Source organism: Meleagris gallopavo, chromosome 17 (genome assembly GCF_905368555.1).
Source record: "Meleagris gallopavo chromosome 17, MGAL_WU_HG_1.1, whole genome shotgun sequence".
Classification (NCBI taxonomy): domain Eukaryota; kingdom Metazoa; phylum Chordata; class Aves; order Galliformes; family Phasianidae; genus Meleagris; species Meleagris gallopavo.
This window is the reverse complement of record NC_139420.1, coordinates 3,287,739-3,308,630: the sequence shown is the minus strand read 5'-3', so window position 1 is coordinate 3,308,630 and position 20,892 is coordinate 3,287,739. Positions and strand designations below refer to the sequence as shown.

At 37.7% G+C, this 20,892-nt stretch overlaps 1 protein-coding gene across 1 annotated transcript in view; it reads right to left on the bottom strand.

Moving 5' to 3' along the window:
• The window catches only part of RIMBP2 (RIMS binding protein 2), a 116,771-nt gene extending 97,442 nt beyond the window's left edge, over window positions 1-19,329 (bottom strand). The window contains exons 1-2 of the mRNA XM_085238704.1: window positions 19,105-19,329; window positions 17,853-17,987 (exon numbers count right to left, since the gene is read on the bottom strand). Of these exons, the coding sequence (XP_085094830.1) occupies window positions 17,853-17,987; window positions 19,105-19,305 (336 nt within the window). The 5' untranslated portion in view covers window positions 19,306-19,329. The remainder of the gene's footprint in view (window positions 1-17,852; window positions 17,988-19,104) is intronic.
• Between the last annotated feature and the right edge of the window lie 1,563 nt (window positions 19,330-20,892).

The window sequence follows — 20,892 nt, the reverse complement described above, 5'->3', positions numbered from 1 at the left end:
ATCTCTAACCTCTTACTTGTGTGGTCTGTCATGGGACACAGGCACAGAAGAGAAAGTCGAACTCTTAATAGCTGCCAAAAAAGTGATGAAAATAATAATTTCAAATCAAATGACAGAACAACGAGCAGTAGATGGAACTACGCATCGTTTTTGTGAGCATTTCTAAAGAAATAGAGAAGAAGAAAAAGAAAATGGGAGGAGAAGCAGCTGCAAGTATGGTAAAGCACATTGCAAAAACACGTTGCAAAAAATTTTCCAGAACCTGCTGCATCTTTTAACTGGCTGCTATCAACAGTACAATATCTCAGCAGATTAAGTGTTCTTGCTAGATAATCTCCCTTCCTTCCTGGCTTTTAGTCCCTTTAATTAAACTAAATACACTCGTGTCCCTCTAGTTTGAAATCTACAGAAATTACAGATTCTTTGCACGCAATTTATTCTGTTTGACACCGTAAGAAACACAAGAAGACTGAGAACTTACAGTAAATTCTTCCTATAGGAAAGGACAGATAGCATGAATCACATGCCAACAACATACCAGCAAGATGTGCAAGGGCTGTCCACTCTGCCACTCTTTGTCTGTTCCCCCCCTTTTCACAAGCCTGTATATGCCTCAAACACACAATAGAGAATATTTCCATTCTGTTCATTTACTAAATTACCTTCCTGTCACACAAAACACCATCCCATAACTAGAGAGGACAGAATATCACATGCTTATATGGATTAAATAATATTTTGAGATAAAGATATTTAAAGAGCTATCTTGCAATAAGCCAGATGTTTGAAATGGATGGAATTGCAAGATAAATTATATTAACTGTTTCCATCAGCGACCCTATTATAACAGTCCTTAAATATCTGAAGGGTATGAATCTCTGGTTTAGACTCAGAAGCAGCAGGCTAAGAACAAATGTATCCTGTTGCTGGTGCTGCTCATTCCATCACTTTTTAGAAAAGATCACTACCTGCATAGTAATCAACCCTAATTTCTCCATGATATTGGAATTTTTTGGACTCAAACTTTGCCTTTGATAATTGCATAATGCATTTCAAAAGAAATGCTATTTCCTCGTAAGTGATTTTGAAGTATATAATGAAATACTTTTATTGGTGAAACAAGCCAACATCTCAAAATATTCCACTGATGACACCTGCTAGATTGCACAGTGATTTTTACCACTTTCTGAACATATTTCAGATTACAGGATATCCATTTTTAAGACAATAAATCATGCAAGGATTCACATCATACATTGGATCCAGTATAAAATCCATCATTCCATTTTGCACTGATGGCCTTTCAAAGGAAAACATTTGTGTGCCACAGGATTCAGAGATGCAAATGCTGCTTTTCAGCAGTGGTGCAAAAAAGAATATCTGAATTAATTTATTTGAATTATATTTTGCAGGAAAATGGGGCAATAATGGCTTGAAGGAAAAAGGCAGTATTTTAACTCTAATTAGAAGATAACAATCACAGACTCCTTTTCCCCACTTACTCAGATGCCAGTGCCAGGGATTTTTAACATTAGGTTCCATAGATTAGGATTTGCATTCCACACAAATTACCAGATACCTGAGTAGCTCAGATTTCAGTGTCAATCCATCTACTTTATTTTCTACATGTTACACTTTAACTCATTTATTAAAATCCATCTCAGTACTCAGTGTTTTAGATAGGTCTCTCACAAGGTCTACCATCTTGAAGGAAACCCACTTTCACTTTTTAAAGATAACATTGCAAAATGACTGATGTATTGTCACTGCCCTCTCCTGGAAGAGAGAAAAATGGGACAAAAATCTTTAATCCATACTCTGGGGTTATCAGGTACTTGACAATTGTTCTAGAGCTCTTTTTATCGTCAAGAGCTCTTGAATTTTAATTTTCCCCATGAGGTAGATGTGCAGAATGGTAACAACTACAAGTGTAACAACAGAGTAACAACAAGGAGGTGGTGATGAGGTAAACTGAACCTTCTAAGAGGTTCACTACTCAAGACTTTGTTGATTTCAACTAACAAAACACTTCCTGCTTTGGAAAATAAGCTCTAATCATATTCAAATAATCAAGCAAATGTGAAACTCATTTTCTAGGCTAGATGTGACAATCTTGTGTCCTTCGATAATAAGGCTTGATCCACCAGTTTGGGTTGCTAATGACAAATATTTGGTGACTGACACCACTTCCATAAGATGAATGAGGAAAAATAAACGAGTAAGAAATGTTTGTCATCAGAGCACAGGAGTAATTCAGGGAATGCAGATCAACTTTCTGGTTCTACACACTTAACCACTGACCTTGTATAATTCATTCGGCCTCTGTGTAAAGAGGAAAAAATTATTAATAGCAAGCAGTTCGGGAATAAAATATAATGGTATGGAGCCACAGGAGTGCCATAGCCATGGCAGATTATACAAATATCTCAGAAAGTAAAAGAATATAGGTATGATACGGAAATCGGAGGAGTGATTCCTAATTGTCCATATCAGTAAACCCACTCAATGATGGTATTTGATTCCTTTCATCTCTGTTCAAATATCCTCCCAGTCTTAGCCAGATCGAACAATGCCCATTATGACAGGGAGTAGAAAGCAAACGCTGCTGAAAATGCTAAGTTTAGCTTGAGGGTTAATTATACAGATTCAGCTTTGGAAGAATAGTGAACTTGATTGTGAGTGGGAAGATTGTTGTTTAGAGTTTTTAATAAATAAATTTAAAAATTAGAGCTCACTTGTCACTTGCAAATCAAAGAAAGAACAATAGGATGCACTGGAGGCTATCCAGGCATGCAATCAGAGCAATGGAACAGAAACATGTCATAGTCTACATCACCAGAATAATAAAATAAAACCAGGCAGATGACACAAGAAAACGACTTGATAAGCAACAGTGCGCATAGCCCAAAAAATGAACAAAATTGCAAAAAAAAAAAAAATTAAAATAAAAAATCATTATTTTTAATTGCTAATCAAACTGGCAAAATGAACTACTTTCTCCCCCCAAAAATAACAAAAATTAGCTAATGCTTTGTTCTTTTTAAAAACAATATTTTAAACTCTACCACTACTGTACAACTTCAACACAGATGCAGTACAGTTTAGGACATCAGATTTGGTATTAAATGAGCCACAGTATCTATTCCTACCCTTCTTACTTGCCCTTCCTTCCTTATGTATTAGCCTCACCAATTTTTCTTTCATTTGCATGTGTGTAACCAATACCTTTCCTACTGGCATGATCCTAGAATGATACCACCAGAATTCTAAGAATCAGCTCTTTAAGCCCAAAGTTATTACCAACATAAAATGCAAATCTTTTCGAAAGGATTTGAGGTGGCTTTTCATAAGAAAATGACAGTCGGAAGAATGTCTAACTCCCTTTGACATAAACAACTGTACAGAAGCTAAAGATTTGTCTCTTTAAAGAATTCTCAAACCCAAACAGAAGCCAGAAGGCATCTGGTAACAGCTGGTACCTTTCAATAGCCAAATAACGTGAGTTTGACATTCCCATTTTGGCAAAAGAAAATGTATAATTTTGGCAAAAACAGTCTCCTATCACTCGACAAACAACATCTTGAGCTTCTGTTGTAGAGTCCACAATTTTTCTATTCTCTCCTACGTGCATTACTTTCAACAACAGATGTGCTAAACAGCAGTACCTCTGTTAATTCTGCGATCACCTGCTACCTGCTCTCTGTTGATAGCTATAGATGATTTTATGACTAAGTTTAAATGTATCTGCCAAAACAGAAAGTGAACCTGCAGAGAAAAAACACGGTAGTTTCTTGTGCTTTTTTCTTCCAAGTGCAAGTCCTCTGGCATTAGCCTTGCTGGATCTGTGCCTATATGTGCAGCCAAAAACATTAACAAACAGACTAGTCCTACAGCACCGCCACCTGAGCACTGCAGGCTTTCCCCTGCATTCCAAAAACACTGCAGTCCACAGCTTTAACTCTACAGGTGAATAATCTGTCATTCTGGCCATGCACTAATGGGCTAATCAAAAGAGATTTTCAGCCTGTGGAGTCTAAAATAGGACTGCTTCATTCTAACATCAGAGAGAGAAGCATCAACATCAGACTGCAGCCTTCAGGTCCTGCCCACCACTTGAGAAACAATCATTTTTTCAGATAGAAATAATTTTGGATCATCTACGTAGAAATTATGACATGAAATAAATTCTCCCAAATTTATTCAAATTATACAGATATAATAATAAAGAATAATTATACAGATAATTGGTGCTTATTATTATTAAAACTGAATCACATTCTTAAAAAATTTTTATGTCTAAATCTCCAAGGCATAATGTATTTATCTTAGAGGTATATAATCACCTAAATTGGATCTAGTTGTCTGGGCATTCTTACAGCCTATGGAAAAATGGGCACTTCTCGCATGTAATTCACCTCTACTACATGACAGATACTAAAAAAAAAAGAAAGCTTTTTTCTCCAGCTAATTTTTTATCACATATTACAAAAGTACCACACTGACAGAGTGCTGGTCACTGGTCACAACCTCTCTCTGACTGGTGCTATAACTAGTCTCTTTTCTTGCTAAAGCTACAGCAAATTTACTTTGAACTCCTACTTGCTTTTCTTACCAGTCATTTCTCAGTTCACTGAAACCTCACATCTGTGCTTACACATTCATTTCACATGAAATTGTGCCTACAGTAGCTGATGACTCTTCTTTTTTAGGGAGCTCTGTGAATAAAGGCAAGTTAAATGGCTAAATAATCATAGTCCCAGAATTAAGTCTAGGAAGTGAGAACGAATTCATTTTGACTTATCATAGAATGGCCGGAGTTGAAAAGGACTTTCCTTTTAAGTCACATGAAGATCAGTTAAATGATTGTCTCTTTTCCTCCAATCTCCATCTGCATACTTTATGAGCAAAAGGATGATAATGCAGGGCACATCTATCGTCCTCTTTGATCTGGTTAATGAAACTGAAATCCACTGCAATTTTCTGCTTTCCATCATTTAAGGAATACAGTTACTCTGAAGATACCTTGAAGCTTAAAATATTCTTCCTCATAACCAGATTCTAGTTCTCCCAGATATCTTACTCCTTTATCATTGCCACTATAACTTATTAATAAAATCTTCTGCCTGAAGCTCCACAAACTTAAGCTCCTTCTTGAATTTGCACTGAGAGAGGTTTTTTGGTTTCTCTCTCTCTTAAGCAAGCATCACGTATTTCTAACTACTGGTACATGTGAGATAGCATTTACTGTATGACCTCACACTTTCTGAGATGACTTAGGAGAAGTCTTCATTAAGTCAACATTTCAGTCTGTAAGTTAGCAGCTGAAAAGTTCAGGGCACTATCCATTCTGTATGAGGATATGGAATCCACAATCATGTTGTGACTGTACACATAAGTACAGAGAAAGATGCTTCTTTTCTCCAAGAGTCAGCAACAAGAACAAGGTAATCAAGTCACAAAGCAGGAAAGGCCAAGGCTCATGAACAGCTTCTTTAACTCCTCTGCAAAAGGCCTTGCAAGCCATCACATTCCCAGTACCTTTCTGTCTGTAGACCCTCCACTATTCCATGGTTCACAAGACGCTAAGGAATGTAGGAAGTACGAAGAAGGTCAGGCTGCCAAGATTCACTTAGTATATGACATCAGTAAAATACATCATGTCGTGGTGTAAATGACAGAGAAACAGCCATAGGTGAAAGGAGAGAATGAGAACTGAGTCAGCTTGTGAAAATTTCACTTCCCAAGTGACAGATTTGTAAGGTCTGTAAATAGGTTGCTAAATCCTTCTTAGGGTACGTTAAAGGGAGCACCACAATATATTAAGTGACTTGTTACAAAGCCTTGTCTTGCTATACCCTTTCTTAAGGATGAGAACAAGGCAACCAGAGAAATCAGAGTACGATTTTTACATTGACCTTCCACCTCTTCACCTTTAACACTGCAGATCAGTGCACATCCTACTTTACTTCTGCAGGAATGTCATTACTGCAAAGACTGAAATATATGAATAAACAAAAAAAGAAACATCATTTCACCTTTAAGTCCTCAACTTGTACGTGCTGCTGGCAAGTGTAGAAGAATGTACTGGAAGGAAACTAAGAATGCTTCAGACTGTAAAGGCTAATACTGCTGTAGAAGGGCTTGTTTTCGTACATTGATTACACTTGCTGTCAGCCTGATTCCTTTAATATTTTAACTATACATAGCTTCAGTAATTATATTAATAAATTCCCAGTGCAGATAGCATGCTAAAATCCAGCCACTGTTCACATAAGAAAGGAAGTCTTGAAATACACTTTTCTCTTCTAAATCCTAAGTAAAAAAGACAGATCCTGGCCTGGTTTTCTCAGGAAGAACCATTCCCAAGAAACATCCAGCAATCTCGTTTCCCTGCAAGATCTTAGGAACAAGAGAATTCCCTGTCAGATTAAGATATATATTTTTTTAAGGTAGGAGCAGCAGATTTACCAGATTCCTATCCATCCACCATCACAGACATGTTTATTTCAGATCCCTAGTCATAGTACCCATAGTACCTCTACAAACAGCTGAAGACTTTAAAGCCAAATGCATACACCTGTACTATGCAAACTAAAAGAATAAGTCATCAGCAATCATTTGTAGCCAGACATAAATTCAGCTCCTGATAACGAGCTAGATAAGCTAATGGAGAAAGCTTTGGAGCAGTGAATTCAGGTTAACTCCACTGCAAAATCCTAAGTGATTAAACTGAGTTGTACACAATGCTGAGTTTATGTTACCAACTATTAAATTCTCATATTAGGGAGACCAAACTGAATCCCATAATATAACAAATGAAGAAAATTTCTCATTGAGATATCAAAAGAAAACATTTGCTGGCAACATAAAGGGAGATTTCTAAGCAATGTATGCCACGTTGCATAGTACATCTTCTTGATAACCCAATTCTTGAGTTCTGCATGTGTTGTAGAGAGGAAGGGGCTAAGAAGCACTATCTGCACAGCAAGACTGACACTGTTGCTATCTTCTCCTAGAGAACAACAAGCACCTGTATTTCTATGAGTTGTATGCAGTGTACACAACTGCTGCAATTTTGTGTGTTGTTCTGTTGTTTTTTGTTGTTTTTTTTTTTTCCCTGTTGTTTTTATTTTCTGCATCAGGAAAGTAAAGAACTGAAAATTGTAAAAGTCTCATATTTTTTTTTTTACTAACACTGACTTGTTGCAGTAACCTGGAGAAATCATGTTCCCTTTAGAACAAATGGGTTTGATAATCATTCTTACAAAACACCTGTGCTGTAAGACAACGTATGCAAGCCCTGTGAAAACTCAAGCTGAAAGTGCACCACATGAATCTATAAAACCTACAACAGTATGTCCATACAACAATGCATTCAACAGTTTTTAAAGCCCATCCTTGCAAAAAGATAAACTACTGCCATCCCTGCCTGCTCTGCATTCTCCCTTCACATGACCGTGGCACATGTATTTATTTGAAGACATGGTTTACTTGCTATTTTAACTCTAAAAAGTTCTGCTACTAAGTTTACAAATGCAAATTCAATTTATCCTTAACATGCACTGTACAGTACTCATTTTAAAAAGCATTTGGTACAGAATGTTTCTTTAAGCTCTTTGTTTTAAGGTTAAGATCCTTTCTAGAAAGGAGAATTACTACCAGAATCTCATACATCAATCAAGTGAAAGAAGTTCCCATGACTCTTACTTACTGAAATGGAAGGAGCAAAACCACTATTACACCACTGATATCCATCTTCCCCTGATCTTTCCCCAAAAGTATCCATAGAAAATCCTGAAAATGTAGAAGCTGAAGCCATATGTTACTGTCAGAAGCCGGCAAATATGTGTGCACAGGGGACTTTCCATTTCTCTGATGACCACACAGGTGTCTGAACCCAGGTGTGAGCCCTGGGCTCCCAAGAGGCGAGGCCAGGGCTGCCCATCCCAGACACAGCTGGTGTCAGCAGGACTGAGCAACATGATAAGCAGAGGGAGAACAGCACTTGTTTCTAACATTGCTCTCCTCCCCTTTCAAATGTACGGTAACTTTAAGTGATATGCAATACTGAGTATGATGTTGTGATAATTTCCCTAAATTACTTATTTGATGCTTTTATGATTTATGTAATAGTACTCTAATATCAATCCAACAGTGATGTATAGAGATAGTTGAATGTTCCCATAGAACTTTGCAGGTTTTCCACAAAGGAGACTCGATGGGACTATAAAAATTACTTCCCAGGCACACTGGATCACAACAGTAAGATTCATGCACGTGAGCAAAGATTTACAACTTTTCTGGAGAAGATATGGCTGCTCTGAGCCATTACAAATAAAAATCTTCTAAGCCCTGCAGTTATTGATACAAATTAAGAAATTCCAGTAATTGGAACAACGTGGAATTTTAAATGCAATGCAGCTCATGCACGTGCATTATTCTTCCTAGTGTCACCAATTATACTTTTAATGGCTGTTGCAAATAGTAAAAATAAATTACATAGTGCTATATGTCTCAGATCTGTATTTTTTTTCCCTTTTAAAGATCCATGATTGCTATGACAATTCTGTCCTCTTGGCAATTATTACACACCACAAACAAAACATTTTTATCCTCAAGGCAGATTTGATGTCAAGGACAGTTCCTTGTGCTTACTTGGGAATGTTAGTTGTGGAGGGGCAGTAACCTAGAAACAGGAAGCTTTCTTTTTCTTTACAGAGATAATTTAAGACAGCTGAACAACAGAGGCCCCTACCTGCAATGAAACATTTGTAGTTTCAGTATACCCAGCATAAGCAAGCAGCCATTTGTAGAACTGACAGACTATAGCCTCCATGATTTACAATAGCAGTAATTTAAAAATAGTAGTTATCAATTTCCTAAGTGTTTCCTATGAGTACAACATAGGGAAATAGTCAATTAATTTAAAGTGGGAAAAAAAAAAAAAAGGAAGCTTTTTAAAAAATATCAATACTTATCCCTCCTCCCTTCTTATCCAACATTTAATTAAGAGAACCAATGCTGTGGAAAATGCCTTGGACATGGCTCCACAAACAATATCCATACATCTATCACTGATTCAGCTGAAAGATCTTAAGCAAAAAAACCCTGAAGTACTTTGAAAATTTCTCATCTGCAAAATGATGAGAAATAATTTTTAATTGTTCTTAAGGACTCTGTAAAGAGCTTTTAGTGAGAAAAGCTATTACAAACCACAGGCAAAACAAAATGCAGAAGCACACAATCACATTTCAATAAGAAATGATAAACTTACAAAATATCTTCATAAAAAAAACAAAGAACAAACTCACACCACCCAACATCATAACTACCTGTTCCTAGTTCTTAACTGCAACTTCTATTGCAAAGCTACAGGAGCCCGTGCTCACTGAGCCTTCCAAGCAGGTGAAAATGCTGAAGTACAAAAGATCTCCTCTGACCTGCTCTGAACACACAGAATATCAAGTATCAGAGCCTCAGATAAGACCCACATCTTGGCCAAGAAACCAGAATGAGATTTACTTTCTCCAGGGAACAGCACTGGTCAGTCAACAGTGAAGTGCTTAAGCTGCACTGGATAGCATATAAACACATTGCAGGCAACAAAAATGTGAAACTATGCAAAGTAGGACCAAAAGATGGTGCTGATTCAGGAAAAGAGAGATAAGCTGTAATTCTTAGTAGACACACTGCTGTCACTTATAAAAATGCTCCTGCAGAACAGCAACCTAATGAATTTCCATGCATTAAAAATTGATCATCCCTGCACAGCATTTTTTTTTTTAAAACTTCTCTATTGATTTATGTTTTCATTTTGCATAATGCGCCAGAGTTTAATGAAGATTCATAGCCAGGGGAAGGGGTCAGAGAGATAAAGATGTTTTCTGTGTTTGTTCTGTACTCTGGTCACTTCAAATCTAAAATGAACAAACTTACCAGGAAAAGAAAACACATCCTAGCACATTACATTTAATATTCATGTAATCATTACCTGCTATGTCAGTGTTTAAATCTAACTCCTCCCCTCTTCTGTCCTGAAGAAAAGGCAGAAAATGCAGACTGCAAAGCATTGCAGGGAAGTAAGGAAATTGGCCTGACGACTGAGGGCACAAATCTTGTGCCAGAACAAACCATCCACAAGATTTCTACAGTTGTTCTCTCTCTCTCTATATATATATGAAAAACAACACTATCAGACTGTTGGCTTCAGACTGAGCCTTATGTCAGGCCCAGTATGACACAAGCACATTTTCCCAAACTACTTAAAGGTTATGTAATAGAGATCTGCAGAGCATTAGCAGTCACATGACTTGTCCCACTAAGATTTCAAACTGCCACCTACAAAATTTAATTAGCAAGCAGTAAACAGGAGAGAAAAGAAAAAAATATACTCTTGGAATTAAAACATTACAAATATTGTTAAATTACATACAGAATTGAGGTCAGCGGAGAAGGGGAAGGATTTAACAAATAGTTATAATTGTGACTATCAAAGAAAAGGGAAAACGCAGAAAATATGCACACATTGCTTATTACAGTGACAATCAGAAGCTTCATCCAGCTGAATTCTGAGCACTATCAACTATCAATCTTCAGTGAGAGTTCAACTCATCAGCACACTGTCAGACATACTGTGCTCTGCTACCCTTCCCGGTGTAAACTACAACAGATTTCCATAAAAGTCCCTGCTGATAAATACTACAGTGTATTTTTAAGCAAGCCCCACGTTATACTTACTGGAGATGTGTTTTGCATTTCTGTAAAAAGGCATCATGATATTCTGTGCAGAAGTAATAAGATTTTTCAACTGTATGAAAAGGAGGTACAGAAATATTCAGTAGGGGCTCAAATGATGAAGTTATGGAATAATTTCCTGATTCTGGAGAACTTCAGTGTCAATTCAGGATTTTTCTAAGCCAGCACTAAACAAGGTAACTTGGTTCAAAAAGGGCTTCCTTTCCTTCCCAAATTGGAAAGAGTGGATATTGTTGTCATTTTTTTTCCCCACACACATCAGGTGTAAAAATGTAACTGAACCTGTCTATAAAAATTATTTATGCTTCTCTACAAAAAACTAAAATTCTGGCCTCAGTGGAAGCAGAGTGTGCAAGTGAAGGCTGCCCACCTGTGCACTGAGCCCAGCTCAGGCTTTTATGAAGGCACAACGATGAAAAGCTTAAATAAAGAATGCTTTTCAAAGAAAAAGAAAGAAAGCAAGCTATTTTCCTAATTGCAAAAACAGAGAAGAGAGATTTTACTGTGCTATCATACTTACTATGGTTTCCTCTTTGTTCTTTACCATAACATTTACACTGCTGCTGCTGCTAACCAGCCAACATCAAACATTCAGCACAGTAGTGCTTATGGCCTTAGAATCAAGAAATGTTATACTGTTTCTAAAACAGTAAAGATAAAATCTAATGACAATTTAAAAATCTAAAATGAAATCTGACTTGCAGTCCTCTTTTTCACTGCAAATTTTTCTACCAAACCACTGCCTTCATCAAGGAAATTAGGCTCTTTATTTCATACCCATGAGCACAACAGAAACTTTAGCAAATCAAATAAAATGATTTTGAGCTTTTTGGAATAACAATTCAGATTCTTCTGGTCCCTTGAAATGCACACACACATATATATATATATGTACATGTATATATATGCATATATTTAACAGACCATCAATGTACAGTGTGGGCTGTCAAGTGATTTATAAGTGATTTATAAATCTTATAGTATTTGTAAGTTTTAAGAAGTCTTCAATTTGAAGGTCTCATATTTGAAGCCAACAAAATAAGTAGAATGTAGTGGAAAGTGTTCATTATTATTCCCATTTACAGAAACAGAACAGAGCCCAAGAGATACCAAGTATTTTGCTCAGGGCTATTCACAGAATCCGTGGCAGAACTGGAAATCACGCTCTGATTTCCTTAGCAAGTCCCACGTTACAAGCAAAAGCCAATGTGCTGAGATGCAAGCCTACATGCCACTCTAATTTCCTTATCAAAATGCCAACCACAGGTGGTTTTACTATCATACTTTCTAAAAGGAAAACATTTCCAACATGCAACTAAGCAGAAGATGGTTACATTTAACGAAAAGCCCACACTGACCGTATTCAAACTTCATTGTTCACCACCTGCTCCATAACATAACTGTTCTGCCGGAGTAATGTTGTCACTGTCATTTCCCAAGAACCCACTGTGCAAATCAGCCTGGTGAACACAAACTGTTTTCATGACATGTAGCTTCTTCAAGACAACATTTTGCAGCACTGTGTCTACGTTCTATTTTTAATGATGATTCTGGCACATAGTTTTCAACTCCAGCAGTAACTAGTATATGCTACTGTCAGCAGTTCTTCATGGCAGTTCTCACCTGTGGTGGACTGCTTACAAAAATCATCAGTGGTACTTGGCATTTTTTCAGAAAATATTAAATAGGATTCAGTTACCTACATCTATGTATGCAAAGATTGGCAAAATGATAGAAAGGAAGCACTACCTATCTGCCACTTTATCAGAGCATTCACAGGACATGACAAGCTAATGCTGTCAAAGGGAAAACAAACAAAGGATTTACATAAAATTCTACTTTAGTCAGTCGCTTTTGCTGAATACTAAAACATAAATTTGTCCAAGGAAAAAGTCTTACCTAACAGATATTTTGGTTGCTCTGATATATTTCATAGCACTGAGGAGGGCCAATAACAATTTCAATTAAATGAAGAACAGCCTTGACTCTCAAATCACGCTTCATTCAATGTAAATAAATGGAACGGACAGGACAGAGCAATGTGTGACACACCAGTTCTCTATTTCAGAATAAAGCCAGTGAGACTTTGGATATTTAATTTTGATTAACAGAAAGGAAAAGTCCTTAATACCAGAGGACACAAATTACCCAGCAATTGTAAGCATCGTATTCCTAGTCCTAGCAATCCAGAAAGGCCTGTACTTTTGTAACAAGCTATCAGCAGAATGAACACCTCTGTGGTTAAACATTCAATTCATACACGGTGCCATACACCTATCTAAATTACGAGTGTTCACATCTTACACATATGAAAAATAGAATGAATGGACATACAAAGAGATACATATCCTGCATACACTGAGAAGTACTTACAGAGCTTGTATCAGTACAAGACTGGCCACATATAGAGAGAGATGCTTAGATTTTGGAGCTTGTAATCAACAGTTATGTGTATCAGATAGTTGGTTGATTTTAAAGCCATAATTTGCTTACAGTTTCAGAAAATTCAACACCTTTCTCAAAAAGGTGCTCCAAGTACACTCCCATCCCTTTGTATGTTATAGCACTGCATCTCCATTCACTGCCTCAACTACAGTCATGCTGTACATTATCAAGCTGGAAACCATTCAGGTATATAGCAATGAAAAATCAAGGTTGCTGTCTTGTCTGCAGGCAGCATGACCACTTCCCTGGTTTAATTTGGAGTAGGGCCTTTTCCTTTTAAAAAGAAAGTAGTGTGTACAAAACCACTGGATCTTTAAGAAAAACAACTAAGAGTCATCTAAACAAGACCCAACATCCTCCTTTATGGTACTGAAAGTAATGCAAGTATATTTCATAATTCATATTTCATTCATGCTAATGAATCCTGGCTGTTATCTGTGAGATTTGATCTGAATCACTGTTCCTCATTTGCCAGCTGGGTCAAGCTGAAAGCCTTTGTCTATTAAAAATGTAACACCTCTGGATCAAAAAGGTAAAATAAAAAGTGACTGGAGTAACTTTCATATCAGTTCATGTATGCTGTTATTTTTTATTGTATTTAATTTCTGGAAACTTCAACTCTATCACTGACCTCTGTTTTAATATTTCATACTGTTTTCCTAAGGCAGCTTTTCAACCTTGCTAAGTAATAGTCCTTATTCAAATTTTGTTGATTGCAGTCCTGGTATAATCTTCCTGTTTCTGCACTCTCAGTGAATTTCTTAATATTGAGGGCTTTAATTTTATATCTCTCTTCTAAAAATTTCCAGTCATGTAAGGGCTTGACTCTCTATTTACTAGATGCAGTGACAAGACTCATTAATTAGATGTTCCACTGAGCTATTTTATATATAAAATTAGTATCGCAATTGGAAAAAAATTCCAGTCAGTGTTTTACCACTAAAATAACAGGCATCAGTAGCTACAAAAAAAAAACCAATGCCTCAACATGTGCTTACATTTCCCTCGGTCAAAACAGTATTAAGACCATATGCAATTGTAATGTCAATCATTATATTCCTGTTGGAAAGGCATACCTTGTCTGCCCAAGCCGATTGGCGTCAGCCAGTTTGTGAGGTTAAAAAATACCGACATAAAACTGCAGTCTTCCCTCCAATACTGAGAACAGCATACCTGCAGATGCTAATAATAACTAGTATTTGAACTAGCATTTGTTTGCATATCCTATAATGAAATGCTGCTGTACTTCTCTACGTGTTCATGTGCATAACATAATTCTCACAAATACTGCCATACACAGGGTGTTCATATGTGCAGCTGCAGAAGATCTCTCCCTCCAACAAAAAGAGTGAGATATTTACTTGCAGTGGGTCTAATTTAGCATTAAACACCACACACACATCACAAGTAATTTAATTAACAGCATTGCTTTGGAAGAGATTCATGACTTTGCCACGACATGACAATACACATCTGCAAAGCAAAAGGAGACCCTGATATGCACCATGCTTGGAGGCTCAGGTTGCGGGGGAGGGGGAAGCTGCTAGCCAGTATGATTACTAACTTTGCCCACAGACACCAATACAGGAAAGAAACATGGCACCACTAAACCTGCGAATACAGTATTTATTTCATAGGAAACCATAGAAAATGACAGGAAAACGACAACAGATTAAACATCAGTAGGAGGGAGGATGGAATAATCTAGCAAGAATTTAATCCCTTTACCTAGTATTACTGCATGACACTAACACATTTTATTATTCTAAGCAGCGCCTACAAGAAAACATTCAGTGAAAGGCATCATCAAATTGCAGCAGAATAATAAAGTTTGTCTGCCTCTGATAAGAGTTTCAGATGCATTACTGCTAACTAAAAAAAGAATTCTCCCCCGACACGCACAGACACGTACAAATCTTCAGCTCTCCCACCCTCAGTCAGCCTGTAAAGCATTTAGCAGAAATAGCTATTTTTAGAAGAGGTGAAATCTCAGCATACCTTCAAATCAAGTGCTTCCGACGTTCAGCATTCATTGCCGAGAAAGCTCTGCAGTCTGCTGTGTCAAATTACAACCTTGGAGAGAGAGGCAGCAGCAGCGGCGGCGGCGGCAGCAGCAGCATTGGTGTGTTTGCACAGCTTGTATTCAGGCTAGAAATGATTCATTAGTTGTCTGCAGGGAGGCAGGGTGAAAAAGAGAGAGCAAGCATCATCAGCCATGCAGCAGCTGCCAGAGCCTATGAAACAGCAGTGCTCACACACACATACGCACACAAAGATGGCTTTCCCTATTTGCCAGTTTCTCTTTCACACAGTATTAACCCTGACACAGCAGCAGGGAGCAGAGACGGGAGCTGACAAGCAGCAAGTGGGATCAGGGAAGGGTGTGTTTCTGTGAGGGAGGACTCGGGGAGAGGCGGGTGCTGGGAGATTTTATTTTACCTCCAAGTAATGCTATCACAGGATCTTCTCAGTAGGTCATCTGTGGCCTACTGGCACGAACCAATGAACTGTAAATGTGAGCTGCAATTTTTTTTCACAGCCAAGCCTGCCCAATGGAAGGCTTAGAAACTCAAATGCAGAAGGGTATTAAGACAGATTACCTGGAGCATCCTAACCATTCTGTCTTTCCTCTTCTAAGGAAAACCGTATCCAATATATTCACGCAAAAACTTGTGAGTGTGCCACCAGCCTCTCCCCAGCAACAAGAGGGAGGTACTCTAAGGGGATACTTTAAATAAATGTGTTTTAAAACATCTGACTTCAATCTGGTTTTTTTTATTATTATTATTCTAACTCAGAATTTGACCCACTGCGAGAATGAGTTCATTATAACATAATTAATTCTTAAGGCTCAGAGAGATTAAATTTTCAAGAAAACATGAAGTTTTGTGGAGTGTGTTTTCCTTTTTGCATTTAAAAGAGGAAAGAAATATTGTGCTCTCAAGGCACTACTCTATTAAATTCTGTTAAAGTGTATTGCAGGATATCAGACTGTGATCTTCAGAGTAACAAGCTTCCTCTAAAAAATGTCCCCCATTATAGGAATGAAACAGATGAAAATCAGTCAATGTGTGCTTGACATTCAGGAAGACCCCAGATGTCTTCTTTGTAACATTCTAGAAAGACTGCAGTTTTCTGAATGGGAAGTCCATCTTCTAAAAGTAAGGTACCCGAGACCACTCCTCTTTTGTGCCAATCTCAGCCCCAAATGACCTTCCCAGAGATTACTCATGTACCCAGAAAAAAACGAAACTCTGGTATTTTCAGAAAGAAAAGCTGTTCCTACTCAGGATCATATGTTCCTTCCCAGATTAGATTATGGCTTTGATCATCAGGCAAGTGCAGCCTTACTTTTATACTGATTTGTGGCATAAATTGTTTTTTGGGTGGGTTTTTTTTTTTTGCTTGTTTGTTTATTTTTCCAATTGTTATTTTGGCAAGTTAGGGTTTTTTTTTCTCAGTTGAGCTATGTGCAAGCTTTAAATCCAAACATTCCTTCCAAGTACGACTATATCAGCACTTATCACATACTGTACTTCAGCAACAAATACAGATCTGCAACATATGACACAAAGTAATAGCAGAAGATTCCAGGTGACACATTTTAGAAATCTGTCTCGCCTAAGCTAGAGACTAAATGAACATTTCTATCGCTTTACATGCTTTTGTAACAGGCAAAAGAAAAAATTCCTATGCCCGGTACCTGAAAATAAGTCAGATCTCTGTAAAATCACATAATACAGGACACTGAACAAAACCAACTCTTCTTATTCCTTCTCATAGATAGGCGTAAAGCACGCATACTCTGGACACAGTGTGTGTGGAGCTACATGTGTAAAATATATACATTACCATAAACTTTCTGGAAATCTCATGTTCAAAAATATGGAAAATACAAGTAAATTAAATAACTCAAAAACAACATAGCACCTAGTCTTTTAAACTACCATTATCAGCAGAGATTTACGGGTATGAGGATTTTAAAATACATGCTTTACCACAGGCAACTGTTTAGAAATCTAAGTCTTCAAACTTGAAATATTTAACCTATTGAGGCGTGGCAGATGAGGACTCACATTTTAGCAAAACTAGAAGAGGTTAAGTCATTGTTAACATAAACAGTTTAATATGTATTCAGTAATTTATATTGCCAAACATCAGCATCAAGTCTGATGTGGCTTGACATTCATTTTTGCTTGTTCAGGGCTGGATGCAGCTATGCTGATGAGGGTCTGCTGGTAAATAGGAATGCACATTAATGGCACTGCTGAGAGGAGACAGAATTACAGTCCTGTATGTCATGCCAAGAAATCTTCCCAGAATAACAATCCTGATAAAAATGATTGTGCCTGCTGATATACAGAAAGATGTCAGACATCTTTCTGTATGCAATAAGGGTCTAGGAAGTGCCATTTTAATACCAAGAGTGCATACATTTTCACAGACCAAATGCAAGATGTTATTTCTGGTCCCCACAAATTACATACAACAATTACTTAAAATACATCTCAGGAGGCCTACCTTTCTCCCACTACTTTTAGAATAGCAGTGCTTTGTTTCAATAAAACCAGACAAAATTATGATAAATCTCCCCCTTCCTACTTCAGTGTAAAATGGGAGTTAGAATTGAAAAAATTGTTAGCAGAACTCACCTTGCTAGCTGCCAAAACACACATGGGGCTTCCTGTGGAGATAAGCGATAGTTGTCTCTGAAGCCACAACAGCTCTTTCTGAGATTGTTTCAGTAGCTCTTCTGTGTTGCTCAGCTTCTGCCCCATCAGGCCTTCCTGTATGACAAAAATTTCAATTTCTGCTTTCTCAAATAAGTGGCGATAGAAACAGAATTTCTCTTAGCTGAATTTCTGGGAGAACAATAATATTTGCTCTAGCAATGTATTTATGTTTATGCATTTGACTTTCTTTACTTAATAATCTTCTGCCACCAGAATATTGGGATTTCTCTTTCATAGCATCAGCAGCAGAACATCCTCCACTTTGCCCTAGTCCTTCATGCTTAGCAGTTAAGCTCCTCTGGCTATTAATCAAGACAGGTAGTAATAGCTCAAGTCGAGGCAGGAAACAACTTGCACAATTCAAAGGTTTTGGAACTGGATGAAGTTCTCTTATATGATGTGCTGCTGTAAAAGAAGGCTGTAAGATGCTGCTGGTAGGTAACAGTATATAAATGAGTACAAGATAATGTTGAGAAGAGTTCATTGCTAATACAGTATTTAAGAGTTTGGTAACTACATAGTCTCAGAACACCCTTGCTTCTATGAAGGCTAACAATGGTCTTGGCTACATTAGGCAAAGTATGGTCAGTGTGTCAAGGGAAGTCATCCTCCCCCTCCACCCAGCACTGGTGAGACTGCACATGGAGTACTGTGTCTAGTTCTGTGCCCCCCAGTACAAGACAGGCATGGATATACTGGGAAGAGTCAAATGTTGAGCCATCAAACTGATAGAGAGACTGGAGCACATCTCCTAAGAGGAGAGGCCAAGAGAGCTGGGATTGTTCAGCCTGGAGAAGTAGAGGCTCAGGGGATTTCATCAATATATACCTGAGGGGAGCATGCAGTGATGACAGAGCCAGGCTCTTGTCAGTGGTGCCAGAGCCAGAAGAGGCAATAGACACAAACTGGAACACACTCATTCTGTCTAAATATCAGGACACAGTTCTTCAATCTGTGGGTAATGGAGCGCTGGCACAGGTTGCCCAGAAGGTTGTGGGATCTCCCTCCTTGGAAATCTTCAAAAGCTACCTTCATATGGGCTATCTGCTCTAAGGAGTTCTGCCTGAGCAGGGCAATGGGACCAGAGTCTCTTTCAACCATAACCATTCTGTGACCTAATTTAACTGTTTACTGGCATATGTATTAAGAACAGAACTGGATTTTAACCTACCCTTAAGCATCCTAGCCGATTTTTGAGTTCTTCACACTCCATCTGCAGCCTTTGGATCTCCAGATCTTTTGTACTTTTTGATTGTTTGTTGATATTTTGCAGATGATGGACCTTACCATTGACTAAGTGCATTTTCTGCTTTAAAGGAAATGTTCTGGTAATAGTTTTTGTGATGACAGCAGAGTTATTGGATGGCAACATCAATGAAGTTGAAAGGCTGACATCCTAGTAAAGAGAAAATATATTTTTTGTGTCATTTTTGCTAAAACTGTGTCTGGGGGAGGAAAGTAATTCAAATTTTTCACAAATCATATCATAAGTGCATTATCTGAAAATTCTCTTTCTAGGATCTTTTACTGATACAGTCAATGAGCAAGAAACAATCTCAATCAATCAACAGGAAAGAGGAGTAACTCAGAGAAGTGAAAAGCAGAAAAAATCTTTCATGCATTTTTTTCATTCAGGGAATGCTAGCAAGCCACAACCACTTTGATTATACAGATATCAATGTATTTACCACTTTAATAGCAACACAGGACTGCTGTTTAGCAACTATTTCTGGTTGCTTACTTAGTGTTTTAGCACATAACAAATTAAGTTACGCTTGCAGATGCCTTGGACACGTGCCTCACTTAGAAGCTGTGCTCCAAATATGCTTGAGATGCTGTATTCCAAAGGCACATTCAACCATGCTGCAAACCCTTCAGTGGGAACCACCTGTTAGGCAACATGCAGGAAATGAAACTGTCTCGGTACGTCCATCAGCTACTCAGATGCCCTTTTTTTTTTTTTTTTTTTTTTTTTTTTTTTGTAACATATAACTACCCTTCTCAAAACCTGTTATCAGGGTAAACCTTTGCAAAAATGTAGTGACCTGCAACTAGTTCTATGCATTGTCAGTTGGCATACAACAGCAGCCACATTTAAAGCTCCTTCATTTTACAGTTAAGCTCAGTCTAAGCCAGAAGTCAAAAAAATGCTAACGTCTTATGACATGCTTGTAAGCATATCCATTCCACTCTCATCTGACATTTACAACCACTGCACCATTTGATGAAATTGCTGATTTCTCAACGCAGCTTACATTTAGGTCGAGCTTGGTGTAGCTTTAATGTAGAAATAATAATTTATTCCAATTTGCATCATACACTGCTACGAATGTTAACGTGGATAAAAACTGACCTTACCATCTAAAGCTGTGTAGGGCTTCAGTTACAGCAGTGTTAAACAACCCTCCCATTATCACCTCACTTACATTTTGCTCTTGTCGTTCACACCTAATTCCAGAGAAAACAACTAAATTCTCAGTTCTCTATTCTGTGATATGAAAACCCCATAGTCTATGCAGTGCTTTCTTATTTTCCCTACATTTTGCCACTTCTTCTCTTGCTGAGATCTGTCAGAGCTGCATTACCAAAGAACAGCTCTCTCTGCTGCTGCGTTATTCATCTCTCCAAGCCTTTTTTTATTTTTCTGTATTGGAAGTGTGGAAGAGAAAAAAAAAAGAAAAAAAAAAAAAAAGGGTGGGAAGTGCTTATTTTGGGATACTTTGTCCACATGGGCATTCTGAACACAGCTTTGCCAAACACACATCGTTACATGAGCCCTCCTGAGCTGCACCCACAGTCAACCACTTTTTTTTTTTTTTAAATACTACTTATATTTATAACATCCTGAACATAAACCCACGAACTCTGGATCAACTCAGCAGCTCGAGGGTTGACCCAAACCTGCACAAACCCCTCCCGTGAGCTCTCGTACATCAGGAAACGCACGGTTAACATTCCC